We start from the raw sequence: 18,000 nt of genomic DNA on the forward strand, positions 1-18,000 counted from the left end.
TAAAAACAAATTGGTAGAGATAAGCCATCTTTTTATTTGAGGATGTAATTTTTTTTCTATTATTTCGTTTTGTTACAGGGTTTCACTGACCGAATGCTGGCTAAGTTGAAATTAAAGCAGAGTCTTAAAATTACAATATTATTAGTTATAATTTGATACATTTATTATTCAGAGCGCACATGACATTTCAAGCTGAAGTTAAACTAAACAGCCAGTTACATCATTAAATTGATTTTGATTGGCTATAAAAGCATTCCACATATTCAATTCCGCCATATCCCTGCGGCACGAGCGTTCCAAGACGTAGCTAATTTAATAAAATTTTGATGGGTATTCGGCAGGCAACCTGAGTTTGGTGCGCGCGCCAAATTAATCAATATAGGGTTTCGTTAAAACTCGTGGGTATAAAATTTTAATTATACGCCAAGTGGAAAATATTCAAATTAACCCGGAGACTAAACAATGGCAACATCCATTTGAAACCAATTCAGGGGCTCGCATGAACTCGGATTACATTAGTACAGTAAAATAAAGTGCCTATTACTTATGTAAATAAGCCTGGAAAATCGGTATTTATCTACTATCTACTACTTAGTGTCCGTACGTCACCTGGGTCATAGAAAATTAGCGCTGCAGTATCTGTCGTGCTGGTACTAGAACAAGGTGCTGAATGAGGGTGGTACCCATTACTAGTACAATGGGTATAATTTTGTTATATTACTTAATGATTTCTTCGAGACTGCCTCGGTGGCGTAGTTGTATTACATGTCCGGTACAATAGCGCTCTGAGGTCCTGGGTTCGAATCCCGGGTCGGGCAAAGTGATATTTGGGTTTTTTCTGCTCAGTATCAGCCCGGAGTCTGGAATTTGTGCCCGATATGGCGATAGGCTCGCCCCCTATCACATCATGGGACGGAACATACTTGGCGAAAAGTGGGTGCCCTAGTTGCGCCTATGCATACCCCTTCGGGGATAAATGTGTGATGTTATGTATGTATGTATGATTTCTTCTATACTTACTTACTTATTAAGTATATTATTTTCAGTATATTACATACTCGTAATTAGTTTATCGAGAATCAGTAACACAATCTATTGCATTAAATTTACCATATTTTATCCCAAAAACATTAAAATTTCGTCAATCTGGTTACCTTTTGTATTAACAAAAATTCGGCCCGTGTCGCTTACTGATACCTACTACCAGAGTCGACCGTTACAAGTGGTTACAAGCACTCCCTTTCCCACCCCGCGGCCCCGCACACGTCCCGCTCGTTCCCTGCGGCGGCGCGGGCGGTGTGCTTGATTTATCAATTCTAGAACACGTCCTAACAAATTAAATTCATGTTAAGGTCGGATACTTTTGTAGACACTTGAAGAATTCCCCAGCAACGGTTCCACGAGTATTTTGTATTCTCTACGTGATGGAGTTGCGTGAAAAATAATAAAAACCGTCGGAGTTGTCGAGATGTCAAGATGAAATGCGTCACAGATTAAACTACGGTATGTGACTCAATATTATTCCTGATTTCTTGGATATTAAAAAGTCATCGAAGAGTCCTGGGTCAGCTTTCTATTAAGATTTTAATTTTTAAGTGGGTGAAAATAATCGTCGGTCTAATACAACAATTCATGCCTTTTTATCCCAGAAAAGGTAGGCAGGGGCGTAACTAGGGCACCCACTTTTCGCACATGTCGGTACAAGTCATGTTTCATAATTAATTCTACACTTAGATATTGGATAATTTTTTTCACAGGTCTGGAAACCGTTTTTGAGCACGCTCAATTTTAAAATAAAATATATAATATCGACTATGTTTAACATATTATGTTCGTATGCAATTATAGAGAAAAAAACGGTTATTTAAGTTTTATCAGCAATTTCAATGAATTTTAGCTTTTTTTTAAATAATCAAAGATTAATTGTAACAATAATGTCTATAATCATTACCATCGTACGGCTTTTGAATCACGTCTATAGTGTTTCAAATATGGCGTAAAATTATTGTTCCATTTCTCTCAGAAATATAATAAATCACAATTGAAAAGTTCGCATCGAGCGTTATACTTCTCAATTTCGATACCGACTCCGGGCCATTAATAATTGATAAATGGGAGTGAAAAAAGTTAGAGAGCATGATGGGTAACACGATATTTATCTCGGGGAGAGGCATCTAGTATTACAAGAGATAAGGGTACAGAATGATGTAGACCAGTGAATTTTATTCAGAATAAACAATAGGGTGTTTTGTTTTAACGAGTTATTTTGTGATGTTTTGTTTGAAGTTTTGCTAATTTAATTTCTTTGGATATATTTCATCATTTATTAATGACTAGGAGTTGCTCGCGGCTTCGCCCGAACATAACGCCTTTTCCACTACAAAAGTTCTTAAGACAGAATCGATTTCTAGCGTCATCTATACGATGAAAGCGTCACGTAGTTAAAAAATCAGATTAATCCCATTATTTCTCATGGGAACAAATTATCGGGATAAAAATTGCCTATATGTCATGGTAGGACATGGTCTATCCGTGTGCCAAATCTCATCCAAATCCGTTCAGCTGTTTCTGCGTTTATTAATCACAAACATCCAAACACTTTCGCATTTATAATATAAGTGACATATGTTATACGATATCGTCAATGGACGGGCTTCGTTTATATAAAAGTCAAAAATTCAAACCAGTGATTCAAGTGTTAAAAATTACTACTTACTTCCAATTAAATACATATGTTCGGAGAAAAGATACCTATATATTTTAGTCAAAAGTTCGCGGCCTTCGCACTTCGCTGACACACTATTCCAAAGATCTATGTTATATTTGATACGAATATTGAATTATAAATATCAGATAATTCTAAGTATTTTTCAGTGAATATCTCCAATAATCCCGAAAGATAAGTAAATGTAAAACCATGAAGTTTTTTCTAATTTTTACCAACATGATTTTTTTTATCTCATATTTGCAATAAATTAAAAAATAACTTTAAAATGAACCTATTTTTAGGATCAGCAAACTAGTTTTATTTTAATGTCTAACATTAGCGTAAACATAAAAAAATATTATAAAAAATAACTTCTTCGATGGATCTTGTAATAGGGAGCTACAAAGCTGTTAATAAGTTATGTCATGTATAGAAATATAAATTGAGGATTTTCAAGGTTTAGTCTTTCATATTAGAGATTATTGCGAGATTTTCTATTTAAAAACATGACTTGCCTAGGCTCAGAGTTTCGATATTACGGTCCACTCGCGCCATATTTAAATTGATTTTGGAGCTTTGTTACGTATCAACAGCACATTCTATATTTTCTTCAGCTGAATTTCAAACAGCGTCGAATAACCTTAGTTGATGGGCAGATACGTAACGAAGGGAGGACGAAATATAATGTTTTTGGGCTTCTTTTTTAATTATACTTATATGTATATAAAGCTGAAGAGTTTGTTTATTTGAATGCAGTAATCTCAGGAACTACTAAACTGATTTTTAATTCTTCACAAATAGGAAGCTACATTTCTCTTGAGAGGAACTTTGTATACCGGAAAATATAAAGCTGTACTTTTATCCCAGAAAAAACAGTTTACGGGGGCGGAGAAGCAAGCAAGCAAAAGCTAGTAGTCAGATAAAGTAAGTAGTTATTAAAATAAAATAACCTGATTGAAAATTAAAAATGAGACAATTTTTATTTATTTAATTTTTCTTTTTTAAATATTGTTCGTGTTACTTATACTTTATATCACGAATAACTCAGAAATTATTGATATCGTTTTATCTATTTTAATTAGACGTATTCACTACTAGCAAATGATTTTGTTCTTACAGGGCTAGTAAACAGCCCCTGTGACCTTAGGAAATGTTTCTTTAAATTTAGTGAAATTTTTGAAGTGACTATGCTGGACTAGCCTCTATATACGGCTTGTAAAAACACATTACGCCTTTATCCTCGTCAACCACGCTAGTTTAGTGCGAATTGGTAGATTGCACTCGCTCTTAAAATTCCTATAGAGAACTACTTAGGTATGCAGGTTTTCACTCGATGTTTGCCTTCACCGTTAAAGCAAGCGATCATTCACAATGAATACACATATTTTTTTAGAAAAGTTAGAGGTGTGTGCCTTTGAACTTGCGGACATTCGTCTCAGCAGTCCGTTCCACACCCAACTAGGCTATCACCACTATATGTGTAAATAGAATTTATTTATTTATTTTCCCGTACGTGGGTTTACTTACATAAATTTTGTGACGTCACACACAACCAGGTGAAGACATACTGATGAACGTTTATAAGAGTTCCGTAATACGGCCCACGCGCCCTTCTCAATAAAAATAAGGCGGTTCAATTTCATTTACATATGGCATGAGGGATCGGGACTAAATTAATTTCAAGTTCCACCCTCTCACTTTTAACACGAGCTCTGTTCGTAGAATATAGAAAGGAACCGGATTTACGTTGATTCTATTTTTTTCATTCGTGAAAAAGACATGTAGGCGTTGTGATTTGCCGTTTAATATGGAAATAATCATAGTATAATTTTGTAAAGAACAACATAAAAAAATCTATGTTATTCGCTGATGAAACTGATGGAGTTGCGTGCAAAAATTTACGTAATCTAATAGTAGTAAAGGTGAAATTTTCCGAAAGGGAGACCCGACACCACCTACAGGTTATACGCATGACTGCGGTCTGTAAATCGTTCTCATGATAATTAGATTCTACATAAAGGCAAGCCGACAGGAATCGGGTTATACGGGCCCTTAGCCACTGCAATCTAATAACTATAATAATTCAAGTATCTAGGCATATTTGAATGTCTTTGTGTAGGGCTTAATCTACGGAGCCAATACAGATTCCGTGTTTAATACTACGACGCTTTTTGTGTATCTTCAGCATTTGCTTTTGGAGATTTTGTATGTGAACAGTGAAACACGATTTCCTAGATAGTTTTAGTTCCTTTTCAAGCGTGTAGTCGGTGACAATATAATATGGCTTCTGCGATTATACAAACCTTTAGGATTTTAATATTTTGTATTCATTATATTTGTCCATTATAATGATCTCGATGGACTGCACAGCGTGTTTAGATACCCTTATTACATCTAAGAGAATCAAAATATGATTAGTCAGTGAAGTGCCCTCTTTGACGTCGCATCGCTTGGGGTGTGATTAATATTGTGGGAAAATATCTAGCGACCTACAACGAACTAAATCCTACGCAGTAGTTTATAATTCTTGCTATTTGAGATGCTTACATTTACTCTATTTTGCCACAATGTATATGTCATTTTGACATTGCGTACACAAATGAAACCATCTGTATAAGTTATAAATAATACTTAAGCAAGAGATTTTTGTAACGAACGTCAACTTATGAATTATGTTATTAGACTAAATATACTGGTGGTAGGTCTCTCATGTGAGAGTCCCCCTGGGTAGGTACCACCGAAATGTCTATTTCTACCGCCAAGTAGCAGTGTGTAGTCACTGTTGAGTTCCGATTTGAAGGACATTGTAGCCAGTGTAACTACTAGAGATAATGAGACTTAACATCTCACGTCACAGGATGGCGGGCGCAGTGGATTACCAATCAATAATTTGTAATTCATGGTGTTGGATGGTGTTTCTGCTGTTTATGGGCGGTCGTTTGTCTCGTCATTCAAAGAAATAAAAAAAAAGAGTGTTATTTTTTTCTTTTTTGATTTGGTCGAGAAATCGTTTAGTCATCGCTTAAACCATAGAAAATAATATATTGAATGTAATAGGAAGTATCGCATCCGTATAAATTCAAAATTGTACCCTTTAAAAACTCTTATAAAAATATATTATCAATTAATCAGCCTGTTGCCGTCCACTGCTGAATGTAGGCGTCCTCAAATGAAGCCAACCATCCCGGTCTACATTATATTACACCTAATGGCAATTAATTAATTTTACCTTTTTAAAAATTAAGTCTCACATAAAAGATAATTATCCCTTGAGGCCTTGGAAATTAATTAATTTGTTAATGCCATTTGTCTAGCCGCTAAGTAGTGTATCTTTAACGTATAAAATAAAATTGATACAATATTAGATTTTTCATTGAACATTACTTAAATATATTTGGACAAAATGAGGAGATACGAGGAATGAGTTATAGAATGTAAAATAATATTATTTAATTTTTTTTCTATTGGTTTTTCTGTTAGTTCAAATGCTGGTTGGTGTATTACCTATGCCAATACCACTCGGTGGATTCGAACTCTAATAACTGAAAAACATGAAGGATTGTTTTGTGTAATGGTATTTATAGTATTAAAATCGACCAGATGAGATAGATCTAAGTCCATACAGACGAAGTTGTGTGCATAGACTGTTTTAAATTAATATGCTGGAGGCGTTACTTGGTAAAAACTATTTTAAGTAAAACCAAAATAAATATACGTAGATTTTTAAAATATCAAACGACATGATTTTATAGTTCTCGACTAATAATCTTACGTTTTAGATCTTTTACGGGAATAGACCTTGCTCTCTGTTTACTACCTTACTTAAGTGTACGTACTAAAATATTATATTTTAGTATAGGTAGGCAGATATTAAATTTGTTTCCTTGTTTCTCCTTACGTCACTACAAATATTCATTGGTCTTTTACTGGGTATATAAAGCATTTTCAAGCCACCTGCAAACGTTGCAAACCTAATTAAGAAAAGTGAATAAATGTAATTGCCGCGGAGACACCGGCAGAAGCATTTACAGCAGCCATTATTTATTTACCTCAGCAAGGAGTTTAATAAGCACCCCAGTCTGCCAAGATGATATTGTTTATTATAAACGAAGTCATTAATCTGTCTACATTCACCAGCCAAATGAATTGGACCACTTAATAAAGATCTCTGTCGCGAGGGTGTCTGAGTTCACTAATAAATAATTTATGACTGTATTACGGCTCTCGACTTTAAGTTTTGGGTTGAGTCATGGGTATTTACTGGGCAATACAGTACGTAATATCGTTGCTTAAGTATCAAATGTATGTGGTATTGTGTGCTGAGCGTATTCAAACAGAATGAGTGACTGAGGTGAATGAATGGGGAATGAAAGAACGCGACGGCATGCGACGTTTAGATGTAGGTGGGACGGACAGATGTCGTTAAACACAGAGTTTTTAATGTTAAAAAATACAGAAAAGAATACACGTGTTGAAGCATAAAAGAGTTTTATTTTATTCAATATTCATTTGTTAGTGTTAAATGGTTCTTGGCTTATTGATGACTAGCTAAAACGAAACGAGATACCTGTGGGGGCAGTAGGTGTAGCACGTGCCTTTCTTGATATACTAAACTCACGAATTTATGGAATAAGTTATCTTGTAACCATAAAGGATCTATAGAACGATTTAACTTCTTTGATTTAAACTGAATTGAGTCAACTGAGTGTAGGTCCAACAACGTTACGATAAAGTAGAACTAAAGAATAAGCCCATAACAAGCCATTTGGTTGGTAGATTATCAGTCCTTTACAACATTTACTAAGGCGAATGTGTTATGGAACTGCACGACCCAATTCCCCATCTAATCATGGGTTAACCAGACGTACTTTATTCCCCTGTCATGTAGTGGATAAGTTTTGCGTCAGCTTTTGTTATGGACACTGGTGTAGTCTTCTAGTTTTTAAAAATGCGAATAAATAGGTTTTGTATAGTATCCTTAATGGTGTGCTGTAATTATAGAGATTATTTTCGCCCTCGTACTCGTAATTAAGAAGCAATTTATCGATTTAGTAATAGAAAGTTATTAATATATAGCATGTCTATGAGCTTCTCCTAATTTATTTAAACTAAATATGAGTACATAATATATTCATGTTATGAAAATATTTTGCATTAAGTATACAAAGTAAAGTCATTTTACGGTCACAAAATGTTCTTGCTTTTAACAAGTCTAAATACCTAAATCACTTCTTTTTATACCATAGAGAAACGACAGTCGGTTATTTATGGCGGGATTAATGCGCGGGAACGGCTTGTGGCCAATATGGCGGCCTGTCATGGCTTAGCCAATGATTTAAATACATGTTGTCGAATAGCGTAAAAGCAAAACGAAATTAGTCATATTTTAGACGATTTTGCAAATAAATTGTTCAATTTTATCATGGATTTGGGCCGGAACTAAAATTTTATATACATGTAGAGTTAAATAGAGTCTATGATATTGTCATTTAGCAACTAACTTTAATTCCAACTCCAACTTTTATCGATGCCAGTAAATAAGTTCCCAGCATACTCTATCCACTTATATTGTCTCTTTAAACAACGCGAAATAGGTAAAACTTAAAACACTTATAATTGCAAATAAATATGTATGAAATTCATTTGAATTGTTCAATTATCTAGAATCACTTCCTCTCGGCTTCCCTCTTTGTAGAATCTAATAGGGGACTCATTTTTGTTCTTTATTATTATCAAATATTTACGTTATATAAATTATAACACAGAAAGAATTATTTAAATCCGGTAAAAAATCAACAAGTTATAAGTCTTTCAATTTTGGTAGAAGGGGTAACTAACAAGAAACAGAAAAGAGGCGCACTACCCACGTGTGACGTCATCGGGCATTACGACGCGAGCGAAAGAAAGGGATGAAGCGATATTCCCACTTCACGCCCACTTCGGCACATAGTAATATTTGAAATATGTATTACTGGCTCATGTTTTAACCAATTTTAATGCAGTTTTCGCAGGAGGGTTTCTTTTTCTTATTATTAACCATTACATAACAAAATCAAACACAGGCCGGTCCCCTATTATCACTAGATGGATTTACAGACTGCATTTATGTATATTATTAGTAGCTATATGTTGTGCCAGCTTCCCTTTCGGAAGAATTCACCCTTAGCCACTGATACACAGTACGAATCAACACATACCATAAAACCAAATGAATAAGCTAGTTGCACAACAGCATAGCAAATGACGGGCATTGGCATGTAACGTACTGGCTGGCGTATGTCAAAGGTTTGATCCAACATCGATATTTGACCGGCCCGAGCAAATACCAATTCATATTCAAAATCGACTAATGGTATCAACCGAGTTGCATACTGAGCTCGACACTCAAAGGATCCAAATGTCTCGGCATCCAATACGCTTTACAATGGACCAACACGAATTCAACAAAACTAGATGTGCCTTTACTTAAATTTACGTACAATAATTATTAAATGAGAATAATGAATATGAATAAAATCGCTACAGTTAGTCTGTATTTCATTACGATTTTATAATCCTCGTAAATATCTCCGAAGAGGTAGGGAGAGGAATATCTGGTGCACCCACTTTCCGCCGTGTGTATTCCGTCCCATGACGTGATAAGGCGCGAGCCTATCTCCATGTCGGGCACAGATTCCGAACTCCGGGCTGATACTTAATAGAAAAACCCAATATCATTTTTCTCTACTACGTGTGTCTACGTTTTTCAGTGTAAGTATAAATTATCCTTACAAACTTACATAAATTATTAACGGAATTTCAAAATGAGTATCTTGTCACATCAAACCACGCTTCCAACTTCAAAGTATTACGGAGCGTAGTAACTCACCGTAATGTGACGCTCTACCCGTTCCAGCTGTATTAACCCGATGTTCCTAAGGCTTCCTCCACAATGGAGAGGCAATCTCACGGGGCACGTGCCTCAGATATTATAATTAACGTTCAGCAATACGTATTCATTGTGCCCCTTTGCGGCCCTGCAGTTTTCGAAACGTCGAAAATATTTTTATTTTAAATCATTACACAATTTTGTTTTACACTTTGGAATATCATTGAAACTGTAAAGGCACTTTTTTACTTTATAAATGTACAAAAATATTTTGATGTTAATTGTTTATAGATTATTTTTGAGGAGCGTTAAGTATGAGTAAGATTACAAATATGTTATTAAATGTACTTGTTAAAATATAGTATTGATGAAGCTGGATGATTCTTGTTTTTTGACATTTGAAATGGAAATTAATTCATTTATAGGCTCTTTCTTCTTTCTCTTTCTAAGTAACCAAGCTTTGAAATGTGGAATTTTAGTATTTATAACGATTGTTTTTTTGTCGGATTTACGCGCCCTCTGACACTGCGTAGAACAAATGTTCTACCGTGGTGTCGACTTCTATAGTTTACCAATACGGTGGTTGTGTATAAATCTATAGTCTCTTAATATTGGTATTTACAGTGATAGGGTGAGGTTCTTAACGGTTTGCATATACTATAATAAAACTGTATTTAATAATCCATCATTTCACCTTCAGTTCGCATGAGATTAAATAAAATTAAGGGTATAAGTATTTTATTAAATGATTTAGTTTTTAAAGTGCATTATATACTGTCCCATTGCTGGGCACGAGATTCCTCTACTACTGAGAGGGATTAGTTCTTAGTCCTTATAAAATATATTGCAAAGTGTACCTACTTTCAAAGTATATTTAAATACATATTTAACAATCATATGATTGATCATTTTCAAAGTCAAGAACAGGTCACATTACTCAAATGTTTCTTCATTTCATGGAGGCAGCGAGAGAAGAGTGCCAGAATCGTGCAAAGTGACAATCTATAGTCTACCTACCCCTATGGGATAGAGGTGTGATACTATGTATGTATGCTATGTTTTCTTAAAGCTATATAAGAATAAAACGCCCAAATATGGTCTCACATAAATTTATTTCTTCATATACATATGTATAATTTGCGAATCCACTGTGCCCGAGACGCAGCGCGGGTATTTTACAAAATAAACATGATCTACCAACCTCTAGGTACACTCACGAGTCTCCCCGCCAGCCATCTTGCGTGCGCCATTTTATTTGCACTAACACATTCTTTAAAGCTACGGCCTTACACATAATGCCAATTCGTTCAAAAATGCAAATTATTTTATGATCAAAAAAGTATTTTTCGAATGGCGTACCTTTTTAAGTGCATTATTACACGCTAAATGGCGTTTTATTTTGTTCATAATAAATGCTAAATTTGTTCGGTCGTGGAGTTTATTTCCGTCTCGTTTGGGAAGTCTTTGAATTTCATAAAAAATCTATTTCATTTTGTGTAAAAACAATTGCTTTATATTAATTTATTGCTATTTTCAAAAATAAATTTTCTCCGTTCATTTATTTAGTTGCGTCCAAAGAGTTCCCAAACAAACGGTGCGTTTCACAAAAAAATACGTATATTACAATTAAAACTACAAACACATAATTATAGGATTACAACAAATATTACAACACATTGTTCATTCATTTATTACAATTACACAAATTTCAAATTAATTAAAAAAACATCGAAATTATTGTAAATCAGTCTTTCTTGTACGAAACGAAATTCCATGATTATAAAACGAAACATTGATTGCAGATTTAAACAACACGGTACTAACAAAACAGAACGAAGCACCTCGTTATGGCATGACAATGTTAATTACTATTGGAAACAAAACTAAAATAAATCACCTTCGATACTGGTTACGGCGTCTTTAACATTATTTATGAACGAATTAAATGAGTTTTTGAACACTCTGTATTATTATATTTTGTACTGACTGCTATTTGTACAATCGACTGAGTATGGGTATACAATGGCATGATTATTATACATATAGGAATTGGGATTAAAAAAAATATTCAATAATTTAAAGATGTATTTTTATCATATAAAACCAAAACAGCCATTTGGCCAAAATTATAAAGTACAATAGGAATATAGTTAGCTGTTTGTAGGAAAACACAATATAGGATGTCCTTTTTATGCGAAAAATATATTTTTACATTCAGCGGCAAATTCTGCGGTTTTATAGGATAGGATAGAGGATATAAAATACAATATGGTAATGTAAGTTCGCTGTAAACAGTCCGAAAGTTAAACCTAAACCTATTATGAGTAACTGTATCAATAACTGTACAAGAGAGATCTCAGTGTGCGTTCAATATATTATTCTACACATTGGTATTCATTCCATTGCTCGGATTATTTGAACTTTAAAATGAGGGATTAGAATACCTTTTTAGTTGAATATTACAACGTCTGAAAACTTTTTTGTATTTGTATTTGATTTTTAAATAAATTGCGGGTCACAAATCGGAGGAAATCTCGAAAAAAAAAATGTAATTCATGGAATTTAATTCAATTATTTCGATAATATATTTATAACACATTAAAAAATCATAACAAGCGGCAAGACAAAATAAAACATGTAGGAATGATGTATGTTTAAAGCTTGATGTGATACACTGGCTGTTAACAAAACAAAGCTGTCCACTATCATGTATTTGCTCCTCGACAAACATGATTTATCAACGAGTATTAAATTTTCACTATAACCTCATTTTAACAATTACTCTCATTAAAATCTACGTACGTTTCGTATTATTGTTAGTAATTATTTTTTGATTTTTTCAAAAGCTTCACTCGCTTGGCAGTTCGTGCGTTCCGGTCGTACGACGCGACCGAAACGAGACGCACACACAATTATAACTCTCTCTCACAAATGAGTAGTATTTAAATTGTTCGCATATCTACATGAAGACCGCGTTACACCGTATTATTCCCTAAATTTACATACAAGCTCAAAGTTTAACTTATACGTAAAAAGATTGATATAAGTTACAGGGTATATTGTATAAAACGAGTGAAAAACCTAAACTCTTATACATTCACTATGCAAGGGGTTACTGTAAAAGATTAAATAACATACTACACTTAATGATAGCTTAATATAGTGTGGTAGATTCGTGGCAGTGACGTTCACATATTATAAGGAAAATATATTGTTTCGATCCGTCACAGAAGCGATAAATAGTGAACTAATAAAAAATGGCTTCCGTCAAAACACCGTTCCAGGTAACGTCTGTTTACATTTCTAACATGACACGTTAGAGTTGCGCGATTCGTTAAAATCAGTCGAATCGTTAATTGTATAATTCATTTAAAACATTACCACATCAATGAAAACATTTACTTCTACCTACACATTAGATATGTCATCGAATCACGATCATCACCTAAGCAAGCGTTGACATTACAAATTAACATACAACTAACGAAAAAAAAACTACACAAAAACGCAGTTACATTGTCTTTTTGTATTGCAATTCAGATTGTCTCTTGACGGCCAAGTCTTTATAACTGGCTGGTTCACAGGGCAAGACTAAAAAAACAGGGCGCTGGCAAACTAAATGTACTTCTTTAAAAAAATAAACAGTTATTTACACAACATTACCTACTACGCACAGGACTGACACAAACACACGACACAGCCGATTCGTCTAAAGAGTTTCTTTATCATATATTGCATAATGAAACGTGTTACCACAATTTACACTACTTAAACGTATATTCTTCTTTAACACCCGATATGAAAAATAAACTTCTAATTACAGCTGCAATAACTATTTATACATTTTACAATATCATGTTTGTATATATTGTATGTGACGATCAGAATTGAATAATATAACGCGTATAGTTAAGTCTCTAAGCGCACTGTTTTCATTCACTAAGTTACGTTTTGAGGAACAACTGACATTACGAACGAACGAACGAACGAACGATCGATCGTACGAACGATTGATCATACGAACGAACGATCGGAGGAACGCTAACGCACTCGTTCGTTCGTTAAAGTGGCCGTAATGTGAATTGTACCTCCGTGCAAATCATAAACGTCGGCATAATCATTATATTGCCCGTAATATACTTCTCATAATCCTGTCGTAATATAATATTTAAATGCATCTATAAACTGTTTATATGGACTTCAACATTTCATACTGTTCCGTTTTAGATTAAAAATAGCGCGAACCACCGCCTTTTTAGTTTATATCATAAGTTAGACATAAGGATAATATTTAATTACGTTTATTACCCTTCCGACTCACAATCATGATTTTAAAAGTGGTCACATTCGTAAATATACATCATAAGTAGCTTTCTTAGGCACTCATACATGTAATAGCCTCAAATTAACATGTTTTTACTTTCAGTCGACGTGGGCAGTACATCACTAGGGCAGGCCCGGTTCACACCGGAACCGCACTGACTTACAACAGGGTAGTGACAACTAAACATTTCGACGTTGGGACGGTTGTTCGTTGCTTTTAAAAGCATTGAATGTTTAATATTTATGTATATTTTTTTTTTGATGTTGTTAACTTTTTTTCGGTGATTTATATATTTGATTTATTTTGATAGAATTTTCGAAAATATCGTATACAAATAATTATATAACGGTAAAAAAATCGTTCCATGTCTGTCTGATTTTGAACGAAAAATATTTTTTAATGAACATTATTTGTTTGCAGGACTTGTATTCGAGAATTTCTGATGCTTACACCATGTATTGGGTCTCTACAAAACATCTGCAACGAGAAATTGCATACCGCATCACAAATATGATTGGCAAATATTTATTTCCTATTTTTGGTCTAGAAATGCCAGAGTAATTGTTGATATCCAGCCATATTATCATAATATCTTACTGTGAGCTTTTAAATTAATTATGTAGTTTATAAGTATATCACATTTTCCACTGAAGATTTAGCCTATAGGCACGTTGTACATTGTTTTTATTTCAGATATTGCATTTGTCTAACAATGGTAGTGGTTTGCCAAATATAAGACCGCTTATTTCTTGGCTTCAGTTCAAGATATTCCGGATTGTATTGGACTATATAATACTTTGTTTTTGCTTGTTTCCATCGTCACAGAGATGTTTGTTCACTGTAATCTTCAAACTGTATGATGTTGAATTTGTACTACGTGCAGAGAAAATTACGTGTTTTTGAACTTTCGTTCTATTTGTTCGATCGTTCGAAAATTATTCATTTCGAATTTTTTAAATATAAAATGTCATAAGAATTTACGTATAATCGAGTAACAAAAAGGAATATCGTTATATTCTTGTCACATGAACAAAACGGAAGCACACAAACATATCCAGTTCTCGTAAAACACAAACCAACAACCGTCCCAAATCGTCATAGTGTACATACATAGTGTTAAGTACGTGCGCGCGCGTGCGCATGCGCTCAGACGAGCACGTCTCAGCGTCAGTTGGCGTAGTGGTCGAACGAGCCGAGGTACTCCAGCGCAGCGCGGTAGCAGAACTCGTATTGATCCTGCACAAATATGATAATTAATTAATATTATTTGTCATCAGTAAAATTCGTAAATAAGTATAAAATCTCTTGGTTATAAAGTAAGCACTTGTAGGTGTATCTCATAATTGAACAGAATATTAAAATTTGCATGTTTAACAATGATATAGATAATATTCAAATTTACAACATATCGAAGGTTGAGACTTTTAGATTGTGTATTGTGTTTACGACTTTCATATCATTAATTATCATCAGCTATAGGAATTTCACTGCTGAACATAGACCTCCCCTAAACTGCCCCTGAACCTGTAGACTGCTACGGTGGCATGCTGAAGTCCTGAATTGGAGGTTCGGGGTCAGGCCAAAATAATTGTGACTGGGTTATTCCATCTTAAAACATTACGCAGTCGTAGCTCGGAGTCAGGAAGTTGGCGGTGTGATACCCCCTTGCCTCGGAAAGCACGTAAAGTCGTTGGTCCTGCGCCTGATCTCTCTCCGGTCAGCTCGGATTGCCGTCCCACCGGACTATGAGAGTGCACCTGTGTATTACGCACACACTTGTGCACTATAATATGTCCTGGTTTGGCTGATCTCCATCGAGATTGGCCGCCGTGGCCGGAGTCTGGAACACCTCCACCAGGCCCTCGTGCTGCATGCGCATGCGCTCCAGCACCGTCGACAGCAGTAGTTGTAGCTAATGTAATGTAGTTAGTGGAAGAGTATGTGAGCGCGGTGCGTACCTCGGTCTGCACCATGGCGGGGCGCTGCGTGCGGAGCGTGCGCACGGTCTGGAACACGTCCACCACGCCCTCGTACTGCATGCGCTCCAGCACCGTCGACAGCAGTAGTTGTAGCTAATGTAATGTAGTTAGTGGAAGAGTATGTGAGCGCGGTGCGTACCTCGGTCTGCACCATGGCGGGGCGCTGCGTGCGGAGCGTGCGCACGGTCTGGAACACGTCCACCACGCCCTCGTACTGCATGCGCTCCAGCACCGTCGACAGCAGTAGTTGTAGCTAATGTAATGTAGTTAGTGGAAGAGTATGTGAGCGCGGTGCGTACCTCGGTCTGCACCATGGCGGGGCGCTGCGTGCGGAGCGTGCGCACGGTCTGGAACACGTCCACCACGCCCTCGTACTGCATGCGCTCCAGCACCGTCGACAGCAGTAGTTGCAGCTAATGTAATGTAGTTAGTGGAAGAGTATGTGAGCGCGGTGCGTACCTCGGTCTGCACCATGGCGGGCGCTGCGTGCGGAGCGTGCGCACGGTCTGGAACACGTCCACCACGCCCTCGTACTGCATGCGCTCCAGCACCGTCGACAGCAGTAGTTGTAGCTAATGTAATGTAGTTAGTGGAAGAGTATGTGAGCGCGGTGCGTACCTCGGTCTGCACCATGGCGGGGCGCTGCGTGCGGAGCGTGCGCACGGTCTGGAACACGTCCACCACGCCCTCGTACTGCATGCGCTCCAGCACCGTCGACAGCGTGATGAACACGCCCGTGCGACCCACGCCGGCGCTGCACAACGTCAACATCATCATCATCATCATCACATATCTACCTGAACTGATATGTCAAATTCACTTCTTTAATTTTACTTTTTAAATAATTATGTCATTTAGAAAAGGAGGTAAGATGTGTACGACCTGATAAAAGGATATGAATAATTTCAAAATATGCAATGGAATACAATGACTGTTAATTAAAAAAAATCTTAGTAAATACAATAAAATATAAAAATGTTAGTCTCATTATAACTGAGAAGGGCAACGAACAAATGGGTCAGCTGATTGTAAACAATACAGTACCTGCAATGTACAGTGATGGGTCCGTCCTGTCCAAACTGTTCTTTGGTCTTGTGCACCTGGCCGAGGAAGTCGATGAAGCCCTCGCCGCTCTTAGGCACGCCCTGCTCCGGCCAGTCCGTGAACTGGAACTGACGTACCGTCCGAGACGCGCCGTCGCGCGCGTCCGTTACCTGCGGAGCGGGGATACAATTTACTCGGGTTTTTGAAAAGGTAGCGGTCTAAGGCACAGATGGTTATTTTTCCCATGGTGTGAGTGTATCGCAATGATGATAATTTCGGTGTCGGGCAATTAGAAACTGAATGTACGGTCTTAGTTCAAAGTCAAAGCGCGTTGCGAATATATTAATTCAATGATTTGGTCCTGGGCAGGAATGTTTTTCTACTGAGAGTTTACCGTCGTTTTTTATTATCACTAAGGGTGTTACCAGGATCTTACATTTAATTAGTCATGTGGTAAGTTACCTTGAATTCCCTTAAGATGTACTGAGGCATATTATATTCAGCGATGGGGTCGACCACGAAGCATTGGTAGCGAACAGAACGATCAGACGGCCAATACTGATGACATTTTTCCTGCAAAGAAACACACGTATTAAAACCAATTCCAATTTTCAAAAACAATTTCAAAAGCAAAATTTACTCACCCGGCCCATTTCCTTGAGCTTGGTGAGCATCACGATGATGGTGGAGTTGTGCTCCCACAGCATGCGCCAGAAGTCATCAGTGGTGTCGGGAAGCGGGCCCTGCGTGGCGATGTACGCGGCGCGGTAGCGGTACCCGTCTACGAACGACGCGTTGATGTAGTCCGAGCCGTCACGCGGCGTGAGGCACACGCGGGTCGACTCGAACGGCAAGATGTGCACCAGCCTGTTCTTGTGCTTATTGCACGGAAGACTGGCCGACACGAAACGGCTCGAATCCGCCTTCATGTTCGCTAACTTTTTAAACTCCAATTCCATTCCGGTTATGTTCTCGATCGAGTCGATGCGCATCAGTTTTTGGATGTGCGCGTGGAGGTTGCGCGCCGGCACCTCAGTGTCGCCACAGACGACCGCCTCCAGCAACGCGTCGTGGATGA

General features: G+C 36.7%; 1 protein-coding gene across 1 annotated transcript; it reads right to left on the reverse strand.

Annotated features, from left to right (window-relative positions):
• Positions 1 to 14,015: 14,015 nt before the first annotated feature.
• Positions 14,016 to 17,994, reverse strand: LOC119193372 (receptor-type tyrosine-protein phosphatase S-like). Its single transcript, XM_037446963.1, has 5 exons — positions 17,567 to 17,994; positions 17,385 to 17,495; positions 16,923 to 17,092; positions 16,497 to 16,632; positions 14,016 to 15,135 (listed from the first exon to the last, which is right to left on the reverse strand). The coding sequence occupies exons 1-5, from the start codon at positions 17,912 to 17,914 to the stop codon at positions 15,067 to 15,069; spliced, it is 834 nt and encodes a 277-aa protein (XP_037302860.1). The 5' UTR covers positions 17,915 to 17,994; the 3' UTR covers positions 14,016 to 15,066.
• Positions 17,995 to 18,000: the final 6 nt, after the last annotated feature.

Source organism: Manduca sexta, unplaced genomic scaffold, assembly GCF_014839805.1.
Source record: "Manduca sexta isolate Smith_Timp_Sample1 unplaced genomic scaffold, JHU_Msex_v1.0 HiC_scaffold_45, whole genome shotgun sequence".
Classification (NCBI taxonomy): domain Eukaryota; kingdom Metazoa; phylum Arthropoda; class Insecta; order Lepidoptera; family Sphingidae; genus Manduca; species Manduca sexta.

What these genes read in the sequence shown, in the direction of transcription:
- LOC119193372 (XM_037446963.1), bottom strand. Translation starts at nt 17,914, where the DNA reads ATGCGCATCGACTCGATCGAGAACATAACCGGAATGGAATTGGAGTTT. An exon ending in AGCTCAAGGAAATGGGCCGG is followed by an intron (nt 17,496 to 17,566) that starts GTGAGTAAATTT and finishes GTTTCTTTGCAG; the next exon opens with GAAAAATGTCATCAGTATTG. An exon ending in ACATCTTAAGGGAATTCAAG is followed by an intron (nt 17,093 to 17,384) that starts GTAACTTACCAC and finishes CCCGCTCCGCAG; the next exon opens with GTAACGGACGCGCGCGACGG.